At 45.3% G+C, this 27,703-nt stretch overlaps 1 protein-coding gene across 8 annotated transcripts in view; it reads right to left on the bottom strand.

Annotated features, from left to right (window-relative positions):
• LOC308313061 (receptor-type tyrosine-protein phosphatase delta-like) overlaps positions 1–27,703 on the bottom strand; it is a 169,964-nt gene that overhangs the window by 85,090 nt on the left and 57,171 nt on the right. For all 8 annotated transcript variants that reach the window (XM_080759947.1, XM_080759953.1, XM_080759951.1 and 5 more), the window contains 2 exons: positions 18,260–18,413; positions 1,820–1,965 (listed from right to left, as the gene is read on the bottom strand). In XM_080759947.1, the coding sequence (XP_080616073.1) occupies positions 1,820–1,965; positions 18,260–18,347 (234 nt within the window). In that variant the 5' untranslated portion in view covers positions 18,348–18,413. The remainder of the gene's footprint in view (positions 1–1,819; positions 1,966–18,259; positions 18,414–27,703) is intronic.

Below are 27,703 nucleotides of genomic sequence, written 5' to 3' on the forward strand. Positions count from 1 at the left end.
GGGACTTAATTTTCGGGCCTGTTGAGAACTCTAGTTTTCGCCGGCTTCCGGGCGCGCCTGCACACATAACTTTGGGGCAGGCCCGTCTAGAGTTTAAATGGACAGCTATCAGTCAAAAGGGAGACATTGAAGAGGAAGGATGGATGGATGGATTGGTGGGGAATTTCAGAACACGTTCTGACATATATCCATATACTAAGATTGATGACATCAGGGATCTCATACGACATATGGGCATAATTGTGACAGCAGGTCGCATATACTATGATCCCTGATTTACTATCATCCCTGATGATGTCATAGTGATGTCACCGAGAACTGGGCACAATATGTGGGGGCTTTCCCCATGTTTGGGGATTTTGAGTCACTGACGGACAAAAAACGCACAATTCCATAGTTAACTGCGACCTTTGGTCACAATCAGATTCACATCAGATCCTCATAACATGATACTCATGCGTTTCCATCAGCTTTTGAGAAAATAGGAAGTGAGTGTAATTAAAAATCACACCCGTGTGAACTGAGTGGTGCATCTCCCCTCTCCCCTGCCTCTCTCTCTCTCTCTCTCTCTCTCTGTGTGTAATTAGCAGGCAACAGGGCAACACTATCTCTCTCTCTGTTTCTGGCACAACAGCGCTACTTTTGCCCCTACTGGTACTCTAAATATAGTCACATAGTCACATAGGTTAGGACATAGTCACATAGGTTAGGACGGACATTGCTGTTCCTTGGAGTGGTTGCACCACTCAAAAAGAATGGGATTCTTGGGAGACATGAAATAAGTTAATGAAATAAGCAGTAGGTGGCACTATTTTGCCAGTAAAGTGAGACGTATATTATTTGACGTAATGTAAAGCACCGTGGCTAAAGGCGCTATATAAATGCACCATTCAGCACATCACACCCACTCTGGCCACCCACCATTCACTGCACTGACTCCCCCATCCATCCATCCATCCTTCTTCAACCGCTTATCCGTAGTTGGGTTGCATGGGCAATAGCTCTACCAGAGAGCTCCAGACTCTCGAAAGCAACATTAGTAACTTCCTCCTGGTGGATCCTGAGGCGTTCCAAGGCCAGTGAGTCGATCCCTCCATCTCATCCTTGGTCTGCCCGGGGGTCTACTCCCAGTGGGACGTGCATCAAGGAACTCCGTAGGGAGACGCTGGAAAGGCATCCTAACCAGATGCCCGCACCACCTAAGCTGGCTCCTTTCCAGGCGAAATAGCAGCGACTCTACTTCGAGTCTCTCTCGGCGTGACTGAACTTATCACCCTATCTCTAGGGGAGATAGATGACAGCCACCCGTTGGAGAAAACTCATTTTGGCCGCTTGAATTTGCGACCTTATTCTTTTCGGTGACCCACACTTCATGACCATATGTGAGAGTAGGAACGAAGATTGCTCGGTAGACTGTGCCAGAAGGCAAAGCTCTCTTTTCGTCACAACAGTGCGGTACAGCGACTGCAATACCGCCCCTGCTGCTCCAATTCTCCGGCTGATCTCCTTTTCCGTCCTCCGTTCACTCGTAAACAACACCCCGAGGTACTTAAACTCCTTCACCTGGGGTAATGTCTCGTTACTAACTCCCCATGTCGTTTCTTTTCTTCATTTTCTTTCAAACTTCAAACTGTTCAAAAGTGATATAATGAGAGTTCAAAGCTTTCTAATTATACCCCATTTGCACATTCCATTTTTTTCGATATAGGCCAAAATCCACACAATTCAAGTGCAAGTATTTTTGCGAAAAATGAAGACTTATTCGCATTTTGAGGTGTTTCCATTCAGGTGTTGACTTTAGCTTGTAGAACCGTCCTACCTCAAATCTCTGGTTGCTGACTTTCTTGCCCTTCTTGTTCCAGACAATCTTGGGCTGGGGGTCCCCGGTGGCCTGGCACACAAAGGAGGCCACGCCTCCCTGCACACCTGTCTGGTCCTCTGGGGTTCGTGTGAATCTGGGTGGCGCTGCATGGAGACATTATCACATAGCATGTTACCGCTGGCTCCATGGAGACATTATCACATAGCATGTTAGCTGTACCGCTAGCTCCATGCATGGAGACATTATCATACAGCATTGTTAGCTGTACCGCTAGCTCCATGCATGGAGACATTATCACACAGCATGTTAGCTGTACCGCTAGCTCCATGCATGGAGAGTGGAGACATTATCACCTCTGTACCGCTAGGTGCGTCCTGACTTGAAAATGTATTTCCAGTTACTCCAGTTACGGAACATAATCAATCATTACTAGTACACTTATGCTGCCTTTAACATCATTTCTGTATTTATTAGGCTGTGTGAATTAATTAATTTTTATAATTAAGTATCAGTATCTCTAAAGTTGTGCTCCGACAGTGTTTCATATAAACATACTGTATATATGTATGCAATGTAGTGTACACTAGTATAGTATCTATGGATTGTGAGATGGATTATCATGTCTTTTCATGAGTGCACTTACTGTATGTGTCAGCGTACAGAGTGCCGTATTTAACTGTAATCTGTGTGCTCCGTCATGAGTGAGGACAACACTTTATCTCTGAGATATCTATTGTATTAAAAAATCTAATCTAATCCTTTTATGCATGCTAGTAGTCAAGCAGTGTCACATGGTCTCTCTCTCTGTGTGTGTGTGTGTGTGTGTGTGTGTGTGTGTGTGTGTGTGTGTGTGTGTGTGTGTGTGTGTGTGTGTGTGTGTGTGTGTGTGTGTGTGTGTGTAGAAGACATGGGACTAGAGCGAGAAACAGACAGAATGAGAGAGAGACAGAGAGAGCAAGTATAAATTCATTAGGGCTGTTCCACATGTTCTAGCACATCAGAACGTGCGTGCGTGCGTGCGTGCAGTATGCAATCATAGTATACACATACACCTGGTCCTACACAGGATGGACCGTCTTCAAATCAATCCTTTGTGCATGTTTGTCTTTCAGGTTGCTTGCTTTTTGGCGTGCTTTTTTCTGTGTATGATATACATATGTATATTCTGTGTGCCGGTTCCTCTGTGACGTATGTATGTAACATGTATGTACGTGTGAGTGAGCGCGACAGGGTTCTCCCTCGTCCCCGAACCAACCGAGAGAAGCTTAATAATATTGGCGCACCATAAAGGCTTTATGAAGACTTACTCCCGTCATGACCACTAAAGCCCCTCGTTCCGGCAAACGCCAACAATATCATAACCACGGCCTTCGCCGGATTGTGACATCATGACATCAAAAAGATTCTGCACGTCAGTCATGGCACGTCAGCGCCCAGCCTGCCTAATGGCATTCCGGCCAAAACCAGAAAATCCCTACTTAAGAGCTTACTGCCAACCGCCCTGACAAAGGAAGAGAAATTGCTTTTTGCTGTTTAAAAGGAGGGAGGGAGAGAGAGAGAGAAAGGCTAGAGCATCTGAGGAGGAGAGAAGAAGAGAGTGGGCAGAATGGCACAAGAAGAGAGAGAGAGAGAGAGATGGGTGAAAAGAGTGTGTGATTGGAGACACAGAGAGACAGACGGATATGTGACAGAGTGTGTGTGTGTGTGTGTGTGTGTGTGTGTGTGTGTGTGTGTGTGTGTGTGTGTGTGTGTGTGTGTGTGTGTGTGTGTGTGTGTGTGTGCGTGCGCGCGCGTGCGTTGTTCATGTATGTCAGTGCGTCTAGACATGTCTATGTCTGTGCAGTTTGTGCATGCAATATCTGGTATATGAATGCAGGCGTGTGTGGGTCTGTGAGAGAGAAAGAGAGAGAGAGAGCATAGCCGTGTATCTGAGAGTGAGATAGAGAGAGGGAAAGAGAGAGAGAGAGAGCATAGCCGTGTATCTGAGAGTGAGATAGAGAGAGAGAAAGAGAGAGAGAGAGAGCATAGCCGTGTATCTGAGAGTGAGATAGAGAGAGAGAAAGAGAGAGAGAGAGAGCATAGCCGTGTATCTGAGAGTGAGATAGAGAGAGAGAAAGAGAGAGAGATAGAGCATAGCCGTGTATCTGAGAGTGAGATAGAGAGAGAGAAAGAGAGAGATAGAACATAGCCATGTATCTGAGAGTGAGTGAGATAGAGAGAGGGAAAGAGAGAGATAGAACATATCCGTGTATCTGAGAGTGAGATAGAGAGAGAGAAAGAGAGCGAGGGAGAGCGAGCGCAGGGGAATCACTCTCTTAATCCTCTCGGTAATCTCTCCCTCACAAAACAAATGAAAAGTGTAAATCCGGCAGAGCCTTGCTAAAAGGCAAGGTAATGTTAGATTTGGATCTCTCTCTCTCTGTCCCTCTGTCTCTCTCTCACACTCCCGTCCTCTCCATCTCTCTCTCTCTCTCTCTCCTTTGATCTGTTCCTCTCCCCATCCGTCGAAGGTACATGTTTAATTGCGTGTTAGCTTTGCTACTCTCTGTCTCATTCTAACCTTTAAGTCTCCTCTCTTCCTCCACATCTCTTTGGTTGCATGCACCCTCTTTCTCATCCTCCTCATCAGTCTCTCTTTCCTTCTCTCTGGGGGGCGGGGGGGGGGGGGGGGGGTTACATAAGTATTTCTGTCACACTGACTTGACGCAATGAGGAGGGGGGATGCAAACGAAGGATTCCCTGCACCTCTACCTCGATCTGCCCGTTCCTGCTCTCTCCCTTGTCTCTCTTCCGCCTTAGGCGTCTGTCTGTCTGTCTGTCTGTCTGTCTGTCTGTCTCTGCCCTAACTACTGTCCCAACAGCCATGTCTAAAGCTTTTGCGGGGGCATGGGCTGAAGCAAAACAAAAGGTAAAAAGAAAATGCATTAATATTTGAAATAATGTTGGCACATAGTGTGTGGGAGAGGAAACCCTGGTAAACAAAAGATATTTTATGGCAGGACACTTTTACTCAAGTGAATTACCGGACTTGTAACAGAGCATTCTATATTGCAGCATTGATACCTTTAAGTAACTTTAAGTAAAGAAATGTAGTAGTACACATCCACAACTGGAGGGGGTCCGTGGAGACACAGAGACTTAGATGGAATTAGACAACCCTTTGATTTGTGCACGCAGGATAGAGGGATGGACAGAGGGATGGACGGAGGGTGGCCTACATAACGTCGCTATACATTGGCATTCTGATCAACACAACAGATGGCGGGGATTACAAAGTCAACCCATGGCTATCTGGGCCACTTTCAAGTCACACCGAAAGACGCGTGATGAACTTCGATGCGTCCACTGCAAGGTTATAATAGTTTTGGAGAAAACTATCCCTGCTGGCACAAAATATTTTCAGATGGTGGTCTACGACCAGATACATCATTTGGGGGGGCCTATCTGTATACAAGCTAAAAAGATTGGATTTTTTCTCTTTTTTTTAAACTGCACATTTATTTTTTGTTCCCACCTACCCAACATGTGGGATGCTATGGTTCAAGTGCTTAATGAACTTTCTCACACGTCTTTCCACGGTGTGCTTTACCGTTCCTCCCCGAGCGGAACAGGCACAGCTGTCACCGCTCCTCTTTATTTCCCAATCCAGTCGTGGCACACTGCAGGCACACACCACATCTTGACTGCAGTGCATGGGATGGAACTAATATAAGTACATAATGGAAACCTCTTCTCTCCAAACTGTTACTTTTCAGGATTCGAAAAGTAGCAGATCTACTATCTCAAAGCGTGTCGCTTCGCATTTGTGGAGGATCTGCTACTTTTGATGCATTTGTGTGACACTGCGGTAATTTATGATAATAAGCGTTAATTTATGATAAAACACTAAAAATTAATATATGGAGATAAGGTGTCTGCCCGACAGCATCAATATACTCAAGTAATGTACTTCAGCACCAATTTGAGGTGACTGGAGTCGCCCTGATGAAGGCAGTCGTGCCGCAAGGCGTAGGTGCATTTTTGGTGCATCAAAGGCTTTTCATTTTTCTACAAGAGTGCCTTGGTCTCATCTTGCGTACATTGTGGTAAAGCTACTTTTTTTAAATGGGAGTACGTCTTCCACTACTGCTTCTATAGCTGGTATTGTGACTGGTATTGTGGACTGGAGATAATTATACATCACTTTACATGTACGTCAAATGAACTGCTCTCGGAGCCACGCTTATGAATGAGACAATGGGGGGCGATAAGGTCATGGCAGTGGCTTTAACTGGAGAAGTGCCTGAGATTAAACGCAGATGGAGGGAAGGACCGCGAGATGAGAGGCATGTACATACAATAGGCTCACAGATCTTCTTAACCTTAAGGCACAGCGGCTTTACAGAAACAGATGCACCACTTCAGGCGATAACGGCCTATCATGTATCATGATTGATTAATTGAAGCGTATAGTACAGATAAGGGGGAATATTATAAAAGGAATAGAGCTAGCCGGCCAGGTACAATATGGTTCTTGAGATTGAGGGACTCGGAGAGAAGAAACCTCATTATGTCCAAAACCTTTCAGGACTCAAATTCAAAAGGAAACAAAAAGGAGCAAGATGGACAAGCTCAAAATGCGTTTCGAGCTTGTGGATCTGCTACTTTTGATGCTTATGTATGACTTGTAGCATGATCAAGTAGGGCGTTAATTTACAAAAGGCTCATTTAATTGGCTCTGCCTCTGACTTACGAAGCACACAGAGCTGTTCCTGCCCTCACGGTTCATCTCCTCTGGCCTCAATCACTTCAGCGGTAAGTAGACCTACGTACAGTGTGACGTGGACAGGGCCTGCTTGGCCACATGGATATAAGTACAGTACAGTACAGTGTGATGGAATGGATGGAATCAGCGAGTGGCGGTGTGTACATACGCAGGGCTTAAAGCAAAAAAAGAAATCCCCAAGACTGAAAATTATTTTTTTGCAAATCTGCACTGATCTCTTTAAATGACCCCTATGAAATCCTCAGGACTGAAATCCGTCCCCAGGACTGAGAACTTTAAGCCCTGCATACGCTTAGAAATGCACCACATGCTGAACTAACAAATGGAGACATGGGGTATTACGTGTTTGAAAAGGTGAGTAGTACAAAATGTGTAGAGTCATGCAACACCAGTCAGGAGCTTGCTGAGACAGTGGTACTGTATAGCTAAGCTCGCTTATAGGAAAACAGATGCACGGAGCAGAAGGGCCAGATGCTAATTCTAGGTGTGTGTGTGTGTGTGTGTGTGTGTGTGTGTGTGTGTGTGTGTGTGTGTGTGTGTGTATGCGCGCACGAGGTGTGATATATTGGAATGTTGGTCTATTTCTGCTCACAGTCAGGAGAGCAGCCTATGTCTCGGAAGAGGAAAGCACTAAATGGTTATTGAGCGTCCTGATTAGATCGATATTGCGCCCTCCTCATCCAGAGACTTCAGCATGTGTGTGTGTGTGTGTGTGTGTGTGTGTGTGTGCTTGTGTTTAAATTAAATGGGCTAAATATAGGGTAATGATGTTGGCCAAACTTGCCTAGTATCTGTGCCAAGTGCGTGCGTGAGTGCATGCATGCATTTAGTTTCTGCCGATAGACATTCAGATGCATAGCGTTGTATAATTATTGTTGCTGACGGGCAGACACCTTGTCCTTGTATCTAAAATGTTCAGCGTTTGTTTTTGTTTTGTTTGGTCAACTAATGCCCTACTACTTCATCATACTAGTGTCACACAAAAGTAGACGCATTGTGAGCTTGTAGATCTGCTATTTTGGGGGGACGGGGGAGAGTGAAAATGAAAGTGTTTTAGAAATACTGAACCAATGAAAAAAAAAAACTGCTTTTGACTAAATCATAACTATACAGTACATAGATCAGAGGTTTTCAACCCTTTTCATATCAAGGTCCATCATTTATTCGGCATTTGAGCCACGGGCCACCATTTGATGAGATTTAGCCTCTCAGACCCCAAGACTTTGAATATTTCCGTTATCATTAGATAAATACATTTTTGTCCACATTTCCATGCTGTATTGACTTCTACATTTTCTAATTCTTGAAAATGAAGTAATACAGATTTTTAACAATAATTTCACGCTCTCAATATACGGAAGTAATATAGTAATTTCCTTGAGCGGTACTTCCGTCAAATGTGACCGTTTCTGACTAAGTCATTGCATTTTCTTTTATAAATCTTAGTTTTTTCATGTCATGTGAAAGCAGGGAATCATACTGTAGCTTCAAATTGACATATTGGTTGTTCAGTTTGACCCACCAGTTTTGGAGATATGGCTTATAGAGTAATGTCTTATAGAGTAACAGTGAGTTGAGAAAACAGGCTTGAAGGGTTCACTTCTGTGGTCTCTAACATTATACCTAGCTACAGTTTTTTCTCCTCTCCTGAACAGTCATGACTGTCTCTGTATCAAAAAAGAGTCACAAATGGTAACGCTTTTGGACATAAAGCGACGACACGGTCGTGGGTGCTAAGCTGATTTCCTAAATGAGGCCTGATATGAGTCAGCCGTGTCAGAGGAGTTGAGCTATGAGACCAATAGAGTGGCATGAGCAGCTCGCCTCCAGACCGGGCGGCCAGACGGCCGGCCAGTGTCATAACTTAAATCCATTAACATGAGAACGGGACATGAAAGAGCAAATTATCAGCTGTTCGCTTTTGTCAGAGGAAATTAAATTGGATTGTCGAGAGCAATAAACACGCTGACAAGGCTATTGTCCGTCTGCCACACGCACGTGATAATGAGACAACATTTGGAACGATGAGCTATTTAAAGAGATGAGTTCAACATAACAGGCAATTAAAATCTAGTGTTTCTCATCAAATTTATATCTGCTGTATAGTGGTACATACTTTGTTGACATGGGCCCCCCAGGGCTTTAGATCCCTGGGCCCCTCCTTTTCTCTTTGATGAAAATAGCCAATTTACAAACTCACAACTTGACGCAATGCGTCACACCGAGTCCTGCGTTATGAGCTTGTAAATCTGCTATTTTCACAGCATGTTCAGCCCAGAAAAGGGCCAATAGGCTTAGGTGTCAAACTCTGATTTATTGCAGCAAAATGGATTGTGGCGATAATGTGTTAGTGCGACTATAATTATTGTGATATCAGACCTCTTCCTTATAGTCTTATTAGAGGCACGTTCCGGCCTCGTCTTCATCAAACATCGGTTAACGGGCAGATGAACTTTGCAGTGATCCGGTGACTTAAGACATTACTTCTAATGCCAATAGTAATGCACGTCCAATTAGTGCGTCACTTAGCCCACCATGGCTGCCCCGGGCTCTGCCAAGTGCCCAGTTAATCAGAGTTAATTTGTTAGAAACACAAGGGGAAGAATTAATCAAATAGGGTCTCCTTTCATGCGCGCAGGTCATTAGAAACAGTCCACCACTCACTTACTCACTGGGTCAGAGCTGGCTTCCCATAGAGATGAATGGGCTTTCTTGGTACTAGTCGCAGTGCATTAGTCACAAATGGGCGCCCGCTGCTCGGCTAAGTTAAGGCTAAGCTAACACTATCCGGGGCCTCTGCTATTCACAGACGAGTGCACCTGCTAAGCTAACGCTAAGCTAACTCCAGTCAGATCCCATTACTCACGGATGGGCACGCAGCAATAATAGCCGCACTGCTCTGGGCGCGCCGAGATGCTTCAGCTGCGGAACAGGCAGATTTCTTTCACGTCAACATGGACTATATTACTCTGTTCTGCCAACCTAATCTCTTTTCTCTCATGGGCTGACATTAATGGCCGAGGATAGAAACCATATTGAAGGTCTCCAGTGCTTGCGAGGTCACTCTCCATTAATTCTAGGAATATACAGTGGCGCCATTGTGTTCCGAGGCCGTTGTTTGTCGACTACACACGCACACTACTACCGTATTACCAGCAACACATTGGAGCTATTGACGCTGTTGAAACAATAGGGATGCCTATTTTTAGATAAGTAATTGCAATTAGCAGCACTCCTGAGCCCTTTTTGTGAACTCCAATCGCGAGCTCCGAGTTCAAATCAGGACACATGACATCATTGTTTGTCTGTCATACAGCTGAAAGCGAGTATTCTGGCCATAGGGCCATTATCCGAACATTGCAGAGATTTGCTAAGAGATATTTTGACTAGTATTACCATCCTAATGAAAAGTACTAAAGTAGTGTCTCATTTGGTACTCTGTTCTGGACCATCATTATTTTAACTCGACAAATGTAAACGTGCAATTACATTTGCACTCTCATACTTACAGATGGATGAGTCAACAGTGCAGATGTTACTGTCTATTGACTATGATGAGTAAATGGGAGAGTGCATTTTATATAGAGCTTGTATCCAAAGCGTTTTACATAAATTGTGCATTACATTCACCCCTTCACACACACATCCATACACAGATGGCAGAGGAAACCATGCAAGGCAGCAACCCGCACCTCGGGAGCAATCAGGCGTTCTGCGTCTTGCTCAGGGGCAATTCGACCCCAACTCTGGGGGAGCCGGGTTCGAACTGGGAACCTCGTGGTTGCAAAGCGGCCGCTCTAGTACAGATAAGGGGGATTATTATAAAAGGAATAGAGCTAGCCGGCCAGGTACAATGGTTCTTGAGATTGAGGGACTCGGAGAGAAGAAACCTCATTATGTCCAAAACCTTTCAGGACTCAAATTCAAAAGGTAACAAAAAGGATTAAGATGGACAAGGGTGTCAAACCAGAAGGAGGCCATCTTCATACACTGCGTTGGGATCCAGTGTGTGTGTGTGTGTGTGTGTGTGTGTGCGTGTCAGCAAATACCAAACAGGCACATAAAAGTGACAGGATCTATTTAAAAGAAAAATAACTCCGCTCAGATCACTTTCACCCCCTAACCTAATCCTCCCCCCAAGGGGATAACCTTTGAACCAGGTGAACCTGACCATTTTATCTTATTACAGTGAATGGTGACCTCGCCTCATCCATGAGCAACAAGGGCCATCGTACCGTCCAAACCACATACTTATCACACTAATCTCCTTTCTAATCTAAACACTGGTCATGGGCTTACATACATGCATAGATGCACAAACACGCACACGCACACACACACACACACACACACACACACACACACACACACACACACACACACACACACACACACACACACACACACACACACACACACACACAAACAGCGCGTGCGTACCATTTTAACCTTTTTTCTAACCTTCTTTAACCCTAACACTAAAGCCTCAGTTAAACTTAGCCGATCTATAAGCTCTAAATAGTCACACGTGTTGTGCCGCGACACTGACTCCAACCTTCCATCTAAAGCATGCTTTTCAACCCTTTTTGTATAAAGGTCCATTGCGGTATTATTCGGCGCTTGAGCCACGGAGCATCATTTTGATAACATTTTGCCTCTCAGACCCAAAAATAAAGAATATTTAATTGTCGTTGGATAAGATTTTGTCCACAATAACTTGCTGTATTGATGTTGGTACTATAGGAGAGATAGCAGGCACACGTTGATTTTTTTTTGTTTCTCTTGCAAGGAAGAGGAGAACTGTCCTGACCATGTCTATCTCTCAGATTCTATTATTCCTGCGGGAGCATTTGGCCCTCACGAGCGCGGTAATAAAAGCGTACACACACATTTATAAGGCCGTGCGTTCAGGGGACTGGCTCCATGACAGGCAGTAGTTCATCACACATCTGTCCACATATCGTGTCTTTAGGAATGTCTTGAAGATCTCCATCATTACATGGCGTGACATGCTGTCATCTTTGGAAAGGAAATGGAGTTTATTTTCTGGTCCCTGGGAGAGGGGAAATTACTTTTCGATAGACAGACAGATAGATTTTACAGTTTCATCTTTTTTTTTTAAACACAAATCTCCTCTCCTGGGGGCCCCTGGTACAAAACATTTTCATACTCCTCCCGACTCATGTTGTATATTGCTGTAAGTGTTTCTCAATAAATAGAAGGAAAAAAAAGGATTACAAAAGTAAAATGTTTTTGGTCAAAACGAGCTTTATTCAACGGCCCATAACGAACCGACGATCACGGTTACAAAATAGATGTTCCGGGTAAAAGAAAATACAATCAGCATCTGTTTACTTCCGGTTGGCGTCTAGGGACCCCGTGGGGCTTTCAAAATAAGGGTCTTCACCAGGGACATGCACACATAGATATCAAAGGGTGCTTCAGCCCCTGCCCTTTTACCCGTAAAACAACTGCCCTCTCCAGACCAGGAATGCAGCATTTACTATGGTGAAAGAAATGCAAATGCCCTCCTCTCCTTTCCATGCCATACGGGAAGAAAGCATTCAGGAGAATTTCTTTTTCCCGAAGTCTCCTGAATGCATTTGTTTCTAAATCCATGCCGTACACCTCTATCTCCAGTAGAGTGCAGGGTTGCGCCCCGAAAATAGCTGATCTACAAGCTCTCAACGTGCTGCTATTTAGGGCCAAAAGTGCCCTCTTATGGGATTCCAGCCCCTGCCTCTCTAACACTCTCTGCACGTGCCTGCATGGTCTTCACTGAAGAAACGCCGGCAGCGGCGGAAGAATTAATGAACCAATATGTGGCGGTGAATGTTTTAATGGCTTAAACAAGCATCTCAGTGTGCACCTGAGCATCTGGTGTTGGGCGCCTCTGGCCTTTGTTGTCAGTGTGGTATACTGTAGTGACCGGACCATTTCTCAGTTCGCTCTGACCGCAAAGGAATGTCCCCGCTGCCCACACAATATGGTCGCATAAATTACTGACACAGCACTCAAATTATCGCATGCAAATTAATTCCATGCTGCGGAAATGTCGGAATGTGGAATCCTTAAAATATAGATATTGAATTCTGAAACGTACAGTAGTTCTGTAACTGAGACAAAAGGTTTGATGTGTTTCCAACTGCTTTGCATGCCTTTTTTTTAATAAATATGTGTTTTGGCTTCTCGCCCGTCGGTGTCACGTTAGCTCATAATGGACAAGGCAGCAATTCCGGTGACAAAAAAACGAAAGAAAAGCATGATTGATGTCGCACGGCACGAGGCTTTATACGTACGAGACACAGACGATGCCAGGGCATACCGCCGGCGTTGGACATCTTTTAAAAAAAAACGTGTAACGTTATCTACAGTCTCCCTAAGCAGAATCAGACTCCCTGCCTACCAAAGCATTATGTTGCGAATGCAGCGACGCCTTTACAAACATGCCGCCTCTGAAAAACGAGCCGTTCTGTGGCACGCACGGAAGGAGTCGCGTTGCAACTGGAATGCTTCTGTTTCGACAGAAGCCGTGCGGGGGGTGGGGGGGGGGGGGGGAAGGATAACAGCTTGTTGGCCGGAGGGTAGCAGAGGGTCAGCGGAGGAACGCCTGGCATCGTATTGCTTCAGCTCACCCTGTCAGACACACACACACACACACACACACACACACACACAGGCAGGCTCCGACAGACGCAGTACATCTCAGTGCTAATATACAGCTTTGGCCTAGTTTGGCAGGGCATTATTATTCTTAATCCACAGGATAGATGTTACACACACACACGCATGCGCTCGCACGCACGCACAAGCACACACAAAATACAACAGCAAATCATGGAGATTGCGCATGGGTTCATGCAAAGTGTCCGACTCTGCACGTGGACTAGGGTTGCATGACAACGTTTCCCATCATATTCCCCCCTCTTACACGGTGACCTCTCTTTCACACCGAATAGACATCACGTAGCAGAGCAGTCTGATGGCAAAAAGGAAAAGAAAATAGACCGAAAGAAACTCTCTCTCCAAATGTTTGGTTTTCTTTTTAGTATTAGTATAGCTTAGGATTTCAATATAATGCAATTATATTCCATTAAGACATCAATGCAGCATGTCCGCACACACGACAGACACCGGGGGATCTCAGCGTCCCGATTGCCTTCCATTTTTCCGATTCGACATTCAAATCCGGGGCGTCTGGTCTGTGTCGAGTATGAAAGAGCCATTACAGAACGAGAGAAAGGGGAGAATAGAAAAGCCTTCTTCTTCCCTTCCTTCCCCCCTCAAGCACTCTCTCTCTCTCTCTCCTTCCATTCTCAGTGGATTACACATACAGGGATGTGTGGCTCCGCCAGGCAGCCGGAGGAATGAGAGATGTGAGAAAAGAGCATTGGAGGAAGAAGAAGTCGGCATGAATGAGATGAGGGGGTAGAAGAGGAGGAAGAATCATACAGAGCCGGGAAATGAAGGATCCTTTCCTCCTCGCTGTCATCGACCCCTCCCCTGCATCTCATAGAGACAGAGAGACTGTCTGGGAGTGTCATCATTTTTGATGGATGGCAGGGGCCTTTTACAGGGCGACCCAGGGGCCTTTTACAGGGCGACCCAGGGGCCTTTTACAGGGCGACCCAGGGTCCTACCCGAGGGACCAACGAGGGGGCTGGAAGGAAAAGTGGCTTCCTGCGTGTGCATGTGCATGTGCAAGCTTCTTTTTTTTCTATTTTTTATCCCGCGATTTGTTCAACCCATTTCTTTTCACCCAGTGTCAATTATATAATGTAATCCTGGGGGTTACACTCCCTCTGCCAACCTGGGGAGTGCAACGGACTGACCTCATGCTTCCTTCTATGCATTGAGGAGTCCAAGTCGCATCTTTACACCCGACAGTGGGGAGTTTCCCTGGTTGAACGTAGCGTGTGGAAGGAACACGTTATTCCAACCAGTTCCTTTCCCCTCCATCAGGCACGCCAGCTGGCCAGGGAGAGGCAGTATAGAGACCAGTGTTACTGCATGTTTTTTGTGAGGGTACCTACTACCCTAGGGGACACGGGGAGATATTGTAAACTCCACACAGAAAGGCCTTTTAGACAACCCCACCAAGGTATGGGCACTGATGACGTGGAGGAGAGAACACGCCCCCAGCACCACAGCGTCCCCAGCAGAACCCAAAACCAACGGGAATCGAACCCAGGAGGACCAGGGGGAATTGAACCCAGGACCTTCTAGCTGTGACGCGACAGTGCTATCGACTGCGCCACCGTGCACCTAAACGTGTCTTGAGCTTTTAGAATATACGTACATGGTGTCTTGAGGGGCGACTTATAGTTGGTTGCCCAACCAAGCATAAATCTAGGCATTGATGTTTTGTGTGTGCTAAGCTAACCTGTGCTTGTAGGCCTATTCTGTCCCATTCTAATGGTTTTATGTGTAGAGCCTCACAGAGCCAGTGAGAAGAACGCTCCGCTATTATGCCGCTGTTTGCTCCAGTGGGATAGAGAGAGAGGCTGTCTGGGAAATGGCAAGGTAGCCGGTTCGACCTCTGGCCCACAATGTGTACTGTACGTGTCTAGAAGTGTCCCCGAGCGAGACACTTAACCCAACTAGCAGCTACTAATACCGCTGTGCGATCCTCTGAGTCATCTCAGCAGCCATCGGCTAGATGAAGTCGTAAAAGCAATTTCCACGTTCCCCCGTGGGGAAGTTTCCACACAATGGCCTCTTGTTTTAAATCCAGACTAAAGACACATACTTTCGCCTTGGAACTTGTATCGTATATGTTTTATTGCTGTGCAGCACTGTGGTCAACCCTGGTTGTTTTTTTAAATGTGCTCTATAAATAAAATTGACTTGACTTGTTAGCATTGCATGGAGTTGAAAATGACTCTGTACGTCTCTATTTCACTTTGATTCTTTCTAGAGATATTGGGTCAATTATCGTTATCGGCAAATATGCCAGTCTAACCACAGATCCAACACAGGGGTAAGGGGTTGACACTATGGCAGGGAAATAAAATGTTGGGGCACGTGGAGTTGCCCAACCTTCAAGTGCACATTTGAGTGAGGAGTCTGCTATAAACACAACACGGGATATATAGCTAGATAGCTATAAACACTATTCCGGTGGACTTCAAAATAATATATTTATTATTTTTGTATTATTATATTTATTATGCTCTGGTATCGGTATCAGCTAGAGACCTGCAAGCCCATGCTGCTTTCTGCTCCATAGTGACGTGACAATAACCACCCCACACACACACACACACACACACATAAGCACACATAAGCACACTAAAGTCTGGTCAAAACTATAAAGACTTTGAAACAACGTGTTTTATATTCTATCTCTCTCGCGCCTAAACTCTGACAGAACCTACATATCAGGAGCTCCGCAATAAAAACAAATTAAATACTGCGGGAGCATTACCACACTAAACAAAGTTGGATTTGTACATTGCAGAAACTGCAGATACATAACGTAAGTGTTTTTATTATTGTCCGTCTACTCTGGGTTTTATAATGCAGCGTGAGTCCGCGATAGCCGATGTACAAGTGCACGTGCAGCAGCTACTGTATGAAACTATAATTAAGTAGGCTACTTTTTTGTGTGATGTCTGTGTGTTATTGACTTCTTGTTCCTTAATGTGGGTTTATCAGAGCGATATAGTGCAGCTGTGAGTGAGTAGCTGCTGCTGCTGCGTCCGTGCACCAATAGAGCGACCGCGGCGGCGGCACGCATGCTTGAAATATTCAATAAAAATATGTCGGGCTTCCGGGCCGGGCTCGGGCCGTTTCTGGACTTTACCAACGGGCTTAGGGCCGGACGGGCCTTAACTCCACGGGCCCCGGGCCGGGCCAGGGCCTATATTTTAGGCCCGTGCAGGGCTCTAGTATCAGCTAACACAGAAATGGTGGTATCGGGATCGGATCGGAAAGGAAAAAAAGTGTATCAGGACATCCCTATAATTCTTTCTATTTTATCTTCTCTTCTATCATTCATAAAGGGCAAAAATGTTTCTGTGAATTTCACTGGGGGAATTTTGCAACAGAACTGAATTCATTTTGTGCAAAATGCCACTTGTGAATAGGAGGCCTATACTGCTGTGATCTTATCTGTGACGGCGTGCAATCCCATAAAAGCCAGTGCACATACAGTACTGTAACACAGCTGTCCACTGCAAACCATTCCTTTCTTAGTACTTTTACTACATTAACACAAAATAAGGCATTCATATCAAAAAGATAAAAAGCTGAAATATGGAGATAAGAAGAAATAAGGTTTCTGCCCGACAGACCATGACGCAGTGTTGATTTCGTCGACTAAAACTAAGACGAAAAATGTTCGTCGACTACTTTTTTTCCCTTCGAAACTAAATGAAAACTAAATGAAAACTAAATGAAAACTAAATGAAAACTAAATGAAAACTAAATGAAAACTAAATGAAAACTAAATGAAAACTAAATGAAAACTAAGCTATGGTGACAAAAACTAAGACTAAATATACTGACAATTTCTATCCCAGCTGTATTAGAAATAATTAATGAATTCAGCTGCAATTTCTCTGGTTATAAAATGTATGTGAGCTAATCCATAGCCCTACCACTGAACAAAAGACCCAAATAATATAGTATCTCCAATCAATCTGACCGATAAAGGCTTCAAATAATTTGAAGCCTCACACATGTTCTCTTAACATCTAGCTAAATGATGGAAGAGTTGGTAACCAAATGGACCCTTACTAGATCTTTAACTTGAGAGCGTAAAATTATTAAATGTTTTGCTCTCAAGTGTTACATTATTGCTAATTGTTAATCTGCATTGCTCAATTCACACTTACACTTACACAATAAGAGAATGTTAAATAATTGTTATTTTGATCATATGCCTGTTATCTCTCCTATGGTACAAACAATACAGCATGGAATTGTGCACCAAATCTTATCCAACGATAACAAAATATTCTTCAGTTTTGTATCTTGAGACGCTAAATCTAATCAAATGGTGGTCCGTGGCCCAAATGATGAAATAAATAATGGACCTTGATGTCGTTCCCTTGTCATCAATCTGCTGCCTGGGATAAAAATCCTCCCTGCTAATCATCCTGATCATGACAGGGCCAACGGCCAGCACGCACGCACGCACGCATACAGTAGGGAAATTATCTGATTTGCCATATGTGGTCAGTATTTCCGTGCCAAGTAATACTGAGATGGACAAAAACAGCTGGCCTTCTGTCAAACGATATACACTCTGATGCGTTGGTGCGAGTATGTGTATGTGTATGCACGCGTGCGTGTGTGTGTGTGTGTGTGCTTTAGCACATGGTAAAAGGATCACAGTGCGTTCAGAACATGTGTGTGAATCAGTGTATCTGTCAGATTCTCTTTGTGTATGCATACTGTGTCATGTCTACTGTACTGTATGCATGTGCAGATGCATATGTACCCTGCACACAGTGTGTGTGTGTGTGTGTGTGTGTGTGTGTGTGTGTGTGTGTGTGTGTGTGTGTGTGTGTGTGTGTGTGTGTGTGTGTGTTTTGAATGTGTGTGTGTGTGTGTGTGAAAAATAAAATAAGTTGTGAGGACTGTTAAAAAGATTTTTAGATTTAGACTTGATTTGTACTGTGTGCGTGCGTGCGTGCGTGCCTGCGTGCGTGGAGGAAGACACTCACAGTCGGCATCAGCGAGGAAGAGGAGGCTGAGCAGGAGCAGGCCTGGACCGGCAGAGTGGTGCATCATGGGATATGTGGACACCCGCATGCTGTGTCCGTCCGCCGTGAGCTCACTGCCTCACTGACCAATAGGAAGACAGAGACTGGCCCTCACCTGCAGAGAGAGAGAGAGAGAGAGAGAGAGAGAGGCGGGTGAGTGAGTGCAGTTCACAAAGTATAATAAAAGTCACACTCCGGTGTGAAGTCATCACATTCCGGCCAATCACTTTTCATTATTTTAAGCCCTCAGCCAATCAAATTATCGCTATATAGGGTACACACTTAGGCATAGGATGGGCTAGCGTCCCTCAAAAAATAAATAAAATATTCAAGATCTAGGATTGTTGAGAGAAGCCGTGTGCACTGTGCACAACACTGCAACACTGCTGAGCTTCCTCTAGGCTCTTCACTCTACTCCAGTGGGGCAGCTGGCTCCTCCGTGTTCTCGCCTCATTAAGACCATAGACGCATAGCCAGCGGGGTGGGGGTGTGTGTGTGTGTGTGTTTGTGTGTGTGCATGTGCATGATGCTCACAGGAGAGAGGCTGACAAACTTGAACTTGTATGAAACATTCATGATGAGAAGAACACAGTGATGTTGTGTGATTCATGGTGATGCCCGCAGAGAGCTGCAGCTTCCTGTTATACCAGCTCAATACCACGGGCACCATTCCAAAGGTCACCATTAATTGCCACACTAATAATTGCGATTAATTGCGTTTTCATTCTGAATTTTGAACATTGGAACAAACACATTTCTGTTTGCCTTGTAAAAAAAAATGCACAGGGCAGATATGACAAATTGACAGAAATGAGTTACTAGTGAGTGAGGTACAGCCAACACCAACTCAGGATTCCTGGATCGCTGCCCTCCACAGTTTCCTATCTAACATCAGGTACTTGAGCTCTGTAGTGTAGCTAAGCTGTCGTGCCGCAGTACGTCTACATAGGATAGGTGGTACGGTTCTTTCCCTTCTTGGCATTGCCCTGGGTTGGCTGGGTTCTGCAATTTAAATTTAAATGTATAAACCTATATACAGGTTTAATGTTTGTTTTTAGTTCAATGTTTGTTTTAAAAACGCCATTGACAATGATGGGAAAATTGACGTCATCTTGTCCCTAATCTGAGTTCCCAGAAGTTTTATTTTTCGCCACTAGGCGGGCGAGAAAGACTTCTGGGAAAAAAGGAACGTATCCCTGTGAGGGAAGTACGTTGCGCTCAGAATCTGAGCGGACACTCCCCTTTCCGGTCTGAAGCACTGTGCATACCATGAAAATAGTCCGAAGGGAATCCAAATTGAATTGTAGTAGGCCACCACCGCTCAAGGAGCAATTGTTTCCCTTCCGTCTTATTTAGATGTAGCGCCCACTCCATGTGGAACCCGCCCCTGTCTTTTGATTCGCATTTCATTTGAAACGCAACGCACTGGGCCACACCCCTGCTGCACAGGATCTGAGGCCAATTTTCCTAGACTATCTTGTCCCTAACACTAACATTAAATCCCATTAACAATAAAGAGATTACATCACCTAATCAACATGAGTTAGACTTTAATATATTATCGCCCCTCACTTCACACGGGTGTGATATTTTTCTATGTATGACCATTTCTTGAACATGGAATGACTGCGTTTACCTCTCAAATACTTGCCATTCTATGATTATGTAGTAATTGTGACACCATTCAGAAAGTGGCAGCTTTAGGGCCAGGAAATGGCATCGTTGTAAATGAAAAGTGCACTCACTGTCTTGTCTGTCACATCACATGCTAAAGCAGAGGCGTTTCTGTGGCTACCAAGGTGTGTGGGGGGTGGGGGGGGGGGAATTTTTTTTAACCGGCCCACATCCACGTGAGCAGACAGTATTACCGATAACTGCCCTATTGAAACAGCCACAGAATTAAGTTGTTAACCGTTAATTTAAGAATTTCTTAACGGCAAATTGGCAATTAACAAGTTACTTGACATCACTATTTCACAGTTCGCACCCAGCACAACGCTGGATGGATGGATGGATGGATGGAGAGGGACCAGTGTTATATCCTTGCTATGTGGTGTGCGAACAAAACAAACAATTGACCCCAAAGAGTGTACAAAAAACAAAGTAAGTAGTTTTTTTTTTTTTTTAATGACAACTCTTCTAAAACACTCCAAACACCCAAAGTTGAACTCTGCATCCAGATCAAAATGACAGATGTGCAGTGCAGCGCTGCTGTCCTTCACTAACCCTAACCTGTAGTCCCAATGTATGCTTCACCTCACATGTCCTTTTCCCCTCCCTCCCTCCCTCTCCCTTTCCCTGTGTCCTGCTCAATCCCATTTCACCCCACCCTCCCTCTCCCTGTCCCCTGCTCAATCCCATTTCACCCCACCCTCCCTCTCCCTTTCCCTGTGTCCTGCTCAATCCCATTTCCCCTCCCTCTCCCTGTCCCTGTGTCCTGCTCAATCCCATTTCACCCCACCCGAGATCTCTCCCTCTCCCTCTCTCATCATCATCTCTGTGCCATCTGTGGGGTCTGGTGTGATTGTCTGGCGGTGTCACAGAGCTCATAGCTCTAATGATCACATGGCACTGCCCAGCACTTGACAGTGAGAGTGAGAGAGAGAGATAGAGAGACCTCGCATCTCTCACAGTCAGCCCGCAAACAGAACCACACCACAGCCTATCTAAACAGATCAACACACACAGACACAATTAAGGAACAAGCGCCAAGCACGACTACACACGATCAGAAAACACTACAAATGGAAGGAACGTACTGTAGTGTAGATTAAAGCATTCCAAAATGCTATTGGGCAAAAACAAGACCAATCACGACTGGAGCTGCTGTCATAGACAGACAAGTCTCCCAAGAGAAGACAGACTACAGTATGCCTCCACTGCACACAAAATAAGTGGAAACGGAGCTACATTTCCTAACCGTCTTTCCACTGTACAAAGACATCAGTGGCACATACTTCCCACAGATTACAATCACACAAGGCGAGTTTGAAGACATGACTAATGACGACCCTCGGTACATAGAAATTATCCAAAGTAGTAGTGTTTAATTCCCAGAACGTGTGAAATGCAGACTCGCAGAAAAAAAAGACAGAAATTGATTTATTTTATATTCTGACTTTCAAAATGTACATACATTTTGTTTTGATTATAATTGTTCCACTTTTTTGCTATGGCGATGTAACTATATCTTTTCTCATGCCAATAAATCCCTTTGAATTGAATTGAATTGAGAGAGAGAGAGAGAGAGAGAGAGAGAGAGACACAGAGAGAGAGGATGAGTGGGATGGTATTAACATTATGTGTCTTTGCATATGTGTTCTACATGCCTTATAGTTTATTTATTGCCTGCGTGCATACAGTAGTACGTATACTATTCTGCCCACTTTGCACCATCGGTGGAGGTGGAGGTGGTGCATGTACTACTGTATCTATGCACAATGTGCACATGCTCATCATACGGGATGAGTGTTGTGACTGTATGCGGATATGGACAACATAATTATATGTTGATATACAATCAATATAATATGATATACGGTATTACCGTTAAAATGTCATAATCTATATTGCAAGTGTTGGAACATTGAAAACGAACGCACTGGACCGCACGCACACACGCACACACACGCACACACACACACACACACACACACACACACACGATGACCACAGATATGGTTTAAAAGTGTGAAAAACCTATTTTTCATTTCACTACACCTTTAAGCACTTCAGCACTATATATTTTGGCCATGTAGAAATAGCTGATCTACAAGCTCACAATCTGCAACGCATTGTGAGCATCTCTCCATCTCTCTATAAATCTATCTAGTAAAACTGATATTTACTGAGGACGACACCGGCACGCAACTAAGTATAAATCACGCTCAAGTCTCAAGGCCAATTCATACTTTGTTAAACAGTCCAATGAAAATAACAGATTTTCAACTGAAAAACACGACACGGTACGTCAAACTTTGTTATTTTCATCGAGCGACATAGCCATTCCACAAAGTAGAAATTTGGCACTAAATCCCTCCGTCCCTGAACAAGCCATGTAAAGTCAGCGTGACCCAGCACAGATGCAACCTGATTAAAAAGAACCACACAGTACATGTGTGTGTGTGTGTGTGTGTGTGTGTGTGTATGTGTGCGTGTGTTGGGGGGGGTGGGGGGGGGGGTGAAGTGGTACCCTAAGCCCTTAGCTTCCCTACAGCCAAGGCAGCAAACAACTAAAACCACATTGGATTTTCCACTTGGTTTGGTCTGAAACAATTGCTTTGGGATAACCCAGATCTCTCATAGCACACACACACACACACACACACACACACACACACACACACACACACACACACACACACACACACACACACACACACACTATGCAATTCAGACGCTAGTGGGTACACAGACATAGGTTTTCATTGGTCTAAAATGTGGTGTTTTTGATATTGCAATTATTTTATGTAATTGCATGCAATTTTCCATGTGGGCTTTTCGACCCACCCCCCGACCCACTATACTTGAAACAAGACCGCTGCACTTGAAACAAGACCAAAGGCAATTTTATTTCATGGTCAGTCAGGCTCTATTATGTCCTATTTGAACACCATGCAGCAGTCAGTGGAGGGAAGTAACCAAGGAGGCTACATTTACTCAAGTAGTGTGTACAATGTCAAGGTAACGGAACACTTTACTGGAGGAATTTCCATATATTCATACTTTAAACTTCTACTACTACTACTTAACTGCCCTTTGTTTTTTTGACAGCTTTAGTTACTAGTTATTTAGCAGATTTAGATTAAGGTTGTGACCTTGTAGAATTGCTAATTTTCGAATAGCCTGAGTATATTTTTTCCCAGTGATGTTTTTCTCTTGTCTAAATGGACACTTGGTGTCTTTGGGTGCCTTGTAGTTCACTGAGAGAACTACAACTCCCATGAGTTATCATTCAAATTGAAATGTTTGACATAGGTGTGATCAATCATCCAATCAAGTGATGAACATATATTCTGTCATATGTCACTTTTTGATTATGCCTGAAGGTCAGTAGACCGAAAGCTTGCTAAATAAATACATTGATTGCAGATCTGAGTGTGCGGAGCTTCCCTTTATTTTTTCTTGAATAGCCCGAGTATAAAATAGAGCTTAACCCTCTACCCGCCAGGATTTAATAACAACTTCGATATAATTCACGGCAGCATTCCCCCTCCCTCCCCCCCCCCCCCCCCCCCCCCCCCGTTCAACCCTAATTTTGAAGAGGCAAAAATCTGCACCCGGATGTTATGTTGTCTAACTAGTGTGTGTGTTATTGTCACATATCACTTCCGGTCTCCCTATTGGGGCAGAGGAAGGACTACCACGACGATCACAGCGTCGGCTGTCGGCCGTGGAATAAATCTTGTTTTGACCAGAAATGCTATCTGGGAATTGGAGAATTCCCTTCAGATGAAGAGCGTCTAATTGAGCGACAATAATGATCTAAAACATATATTATGAATAATAAATCGTATAGATTTGTACGAGGCAGCTTGCATATGAAGCCAGAATCCAGTTTCAGTGTGTGTGTGTGTGTGTGTGTGTGTGTGTGTGTGTGTGTGTGTGCGTGTGTGTGTGTGCAGTGTACTTGTGTGTGTCCACTAATCACTCATGACGGACTCTGTGTCACTGGAAAAGCCTGCATTATTTAGTATCTCACTTCACAGCATGTCACGTTAATTAAAGAGCTAAGATAACAGGAAAGAGAAAGAGCATGAAGGAGAGAGAGAGAGAGAGACAGACAGACGGGGAATGAGGTGTGTGTGTGTGTGTGTGTGTGTGTGTGTGTGTGTGTGTGTGTGTGTGTGTGTGTGTGTGTGTGTGTGTGTGTGTGTCTCATGGTGGGAAGTTGAAAAATGAATGAAGAAAAAAAGAAGAGAAAGGTAGAAGAAAAAGGGAAAAGTGGTAAGATGACACACACATGCGTGCACTACACACACACACACACACACACACACACACACACATCGTGTCCCAGATACGCACAGGTGCAGGGCAGCCACCAGATTGTAATCGTGGTGGCTGTTGTGGCTTGTATTACTGGCTGGCAGTGTGAATCGTGACCACTGTCAGGCACGCACTCTGGACCACTCCCCCACACTGAGGACCACTCCCTCACACTGAGGACCACTCCCTCACACTGAGGACCACTCCCTCACACTGAGGACCACTCCCCCACACTGAGGACCACTCCCCCACACTGAGGACCACTCCCTCACACTGAGGACCACTCCCCCACACTGAGGACCACTCCCTCACACTGAGGACCACTCCCCCACACTGAGGACCACTCCCTCACACTGAGGACCACTCCCCACACTGAGGACCACTCCCCCACACTGAGGACCACTCCCTCACACTGAGGACCACTCCCTCACACTGAGGACCACTCCCTCACACTGAGGACCACTCCCTCACACTGAGGACCACTCCCCCACACTGAGGACCACTCCCCCACACTGAGGACCACTCCCTCACACTGAGGACCACTCCCTCACACTGAGGACCACTCCCCCACACTGAGGACCACTCCCTCACACTGAGGACCACTCCCCCACACTGAGGACCACTCCCCCACACTGAGGACCACTCCCTCACACTGAGGACCACTCCCTCACACTGAGGACCACTCCCCCACACTGAGGACCACTCCCCCACACTGAGGACCACTCCCTCACACTGAGGACCACTCCCCCACACTGAGGACCACTCCCCCACACTGAGGACCACTCCCTCACACTGAGGACCACTCCCCCACACTGAGGACCACTCCCCCACACTGAGGACCACTCCCTCACACTGAGGACCACTCCCTCACACTGAGGACCACTCCCCCACACTGAGGACCACTCCCCCACACTGAGGACCACTCCCTCACACTGAGGACCACTCCCTCACACTGAGAACCACTCCCTCACACTGAGGACCACTCCCCCACACTGAGGACCACTCCCCCACACTGAGGACCACTCCCTCACACTGAGGACCACTCCCTCACACTGAGAACCACTCCCTCACACTGAGGACCACTCCCTCACACTGAGGACCACTCCCTCACACTGAGGACCACTCCCCCACACTGAGGACCACTCCCTCACACTGAGAACCATGCCTCCCTCACATACAGTAACAGCCAGCCAGCCAGCCAGCCAGTCAGCCAGCCAGCCAGCCAGTCAGTCAGTCAGTCAGCCAGCCAGCCAGTCAGTCAGCCAGTCAGGTCAGCCAATCAGCCATCCAGTCAGACAGCCAGTCAGGTCAGCCAGCCAGCCAGCCATCCAGTCAGCCAGTCAGGTCAATCAGTCAGCCTCAGCCAGCCAGTCACACTCATCTCCTGCATAGCTTCTTCTGACAACTAAGACTGATGGTCTGACAGACAGCACTGACGTGATGACAGCGTGACCTTTCTAAAAGGTGGAAGGATGAAGAAGATGATGAGGAGGAAGGAAGGGGAAAGGATGATGCCGAATCCAATTTTGGAGAGTCCTAGACCACCGATTACCGATGTATTGACCTCATTTAAATTAAACATAACCTTAAAAAAAAAGAATGCATAAAGTACAAATAACCAAATAACTTTTTTTATGGATACATGTAATTAAATCTAATCAGGTGTCTCCATAGGGGACACAGATTGCGTCTAGCTTTATTAAATGATCAATTATTGAAAATGTTTTGTTTGATTAAGAAAAAAAAGACCACGATCGACGGTGCTCGACTGGTTCCATGGTAGTTTTCTAAATATCCATGCATCCACTGGACGGATGGGATGGACCATCCCTACAGCCCATGCAGGCTCTAGGGGGGCTACAATGATGCATTTAAACTGAACAAAACAAAACAAAAAAAGACAACATTGTTACTCTGCAAACTGCACTTAAATCTCTAAAAGGAAAAGACCATGTCCAGCATGTTGGCTCTGCAAAGAAAATAAAGCAACTCTTGTTTATAGACGGGAGAAGAAATGGAATGACTCCAAACGCAGAAGTCCTTGACTGACATTTGATTTCAATACCCTCTTTCTTTTTTTCCCCTCTCTCCAAACGGAGAGGGTAAAACATCACACACACGACACAACCATAGAGTCTGCATTGAAGTACAGAAGAGAAGAAAGGTGTGTCTGTCTGGGCCTTTGGAGATAGGAGGAACTAAGGCGAGCAAAGGAGAGCAGAGGGAGAGAGAGAGAGAGAGAGAGAGGTGGGCTGGGCATGAAGGAGAGAGAGAGAGGTGGGCTGGGCATGAAGGAGAGAGAGAGAGAGAGAGAGAGAGAGAGAGAGAGAGAGGTGGGCTGGGCATGAAGGAGAGAGAGAGAGGTGGGCTGGGCATGAAGGAGAGAGAGAGAGAGAGAGAGAGGTGGGCTGGGCATGAAGGAGAGAGAGAGAGGTGGGCTGGGCATGAAGGAGAGAGAGAGAGGTGGGCTGGGCATGAAGGAGAGAGATAGAGAGAGAGAGAGGTTGGCTGGGCATGAAGGAGAGAGAGGTGAAAGACTGAGGGAAGAGAACAAGAGAGGGGCGGGCGGGAGGGAGAGAGAGAGGGGGGGGGGGGCAGGAGGGAGATAGAGGGGAGTAGGGCGGGAGGGAGAGAGAGACATTGAGAGATCTGAGAGAGAGCACGAGAGAGAGAGAGAGAGAGAGAGAGAGACAGAGCGCGAGAGAGGTGTCTGTCTTATTGATTTCTTGTATAATATTTTTGGCAGAGCAGCTCATCTCTCTGCAGTTATTTCCTCCTAAAGTACATCATCCTAGTCTATACTACAGTACGAAGTACATCATGTATAGCCAGTGTTGATTTTGTCGACTAAAACTATGACAACTACCTTTTTTCACTGACGAAAACTACATAAAAACTAAGCCATGATGACTAAATGCAATGACAATTTCATCAACTGATAAAAACTAGACTAAAATGTTAGGAAGGGACTATAGTCGACAAGAGATCCAGACAGTAAAGTAAAAAACAGTACGAAGTTATTTTACACTTTGTTGCATGCTGAAAATATTTGTGTAAAATCAGCCTTTACAACGGCATCAAGGCCAGCCAAAATATATTTTTGTCACATCAATTATATTTTAGTCGACCAAAATCGTATGGTATTTAAATGTATTTTTTTTGTGGCTTTCGCCTTTATTTTTTCATGGAGGGACAGACAGTAGGCTGACAGGAAATGGGGAGAGAGATGGGGGGGAAGACATGCAGTAAGGGCCGTCGGGATCGGGAGTCGAACCCGCGGCACACTGTCAGACTGGATTACCAGCCAAGATGCCTGGGCCACTGGGCCACTGAGCCACGGCCCAGGCCAAAATCGTATGATATTTAGTCGGCTAAAACTAGACTAACACTAAAACAGTGACTAAAATGTGACAAAAG

This window comes from Protomyctophum bolini (genome assembly GCF_963924005.1).
Source record: "Protomyctophum bolini genome assembly, chromosome: 3".
Classification (NCBI taxonomy): domain Eukaryota; kingdom Metazoa; phylum Chordata; class Actinopteri; order Myctophiformes; family Myctophidae; genus Protomyctophum; species Protomyctophum bolini.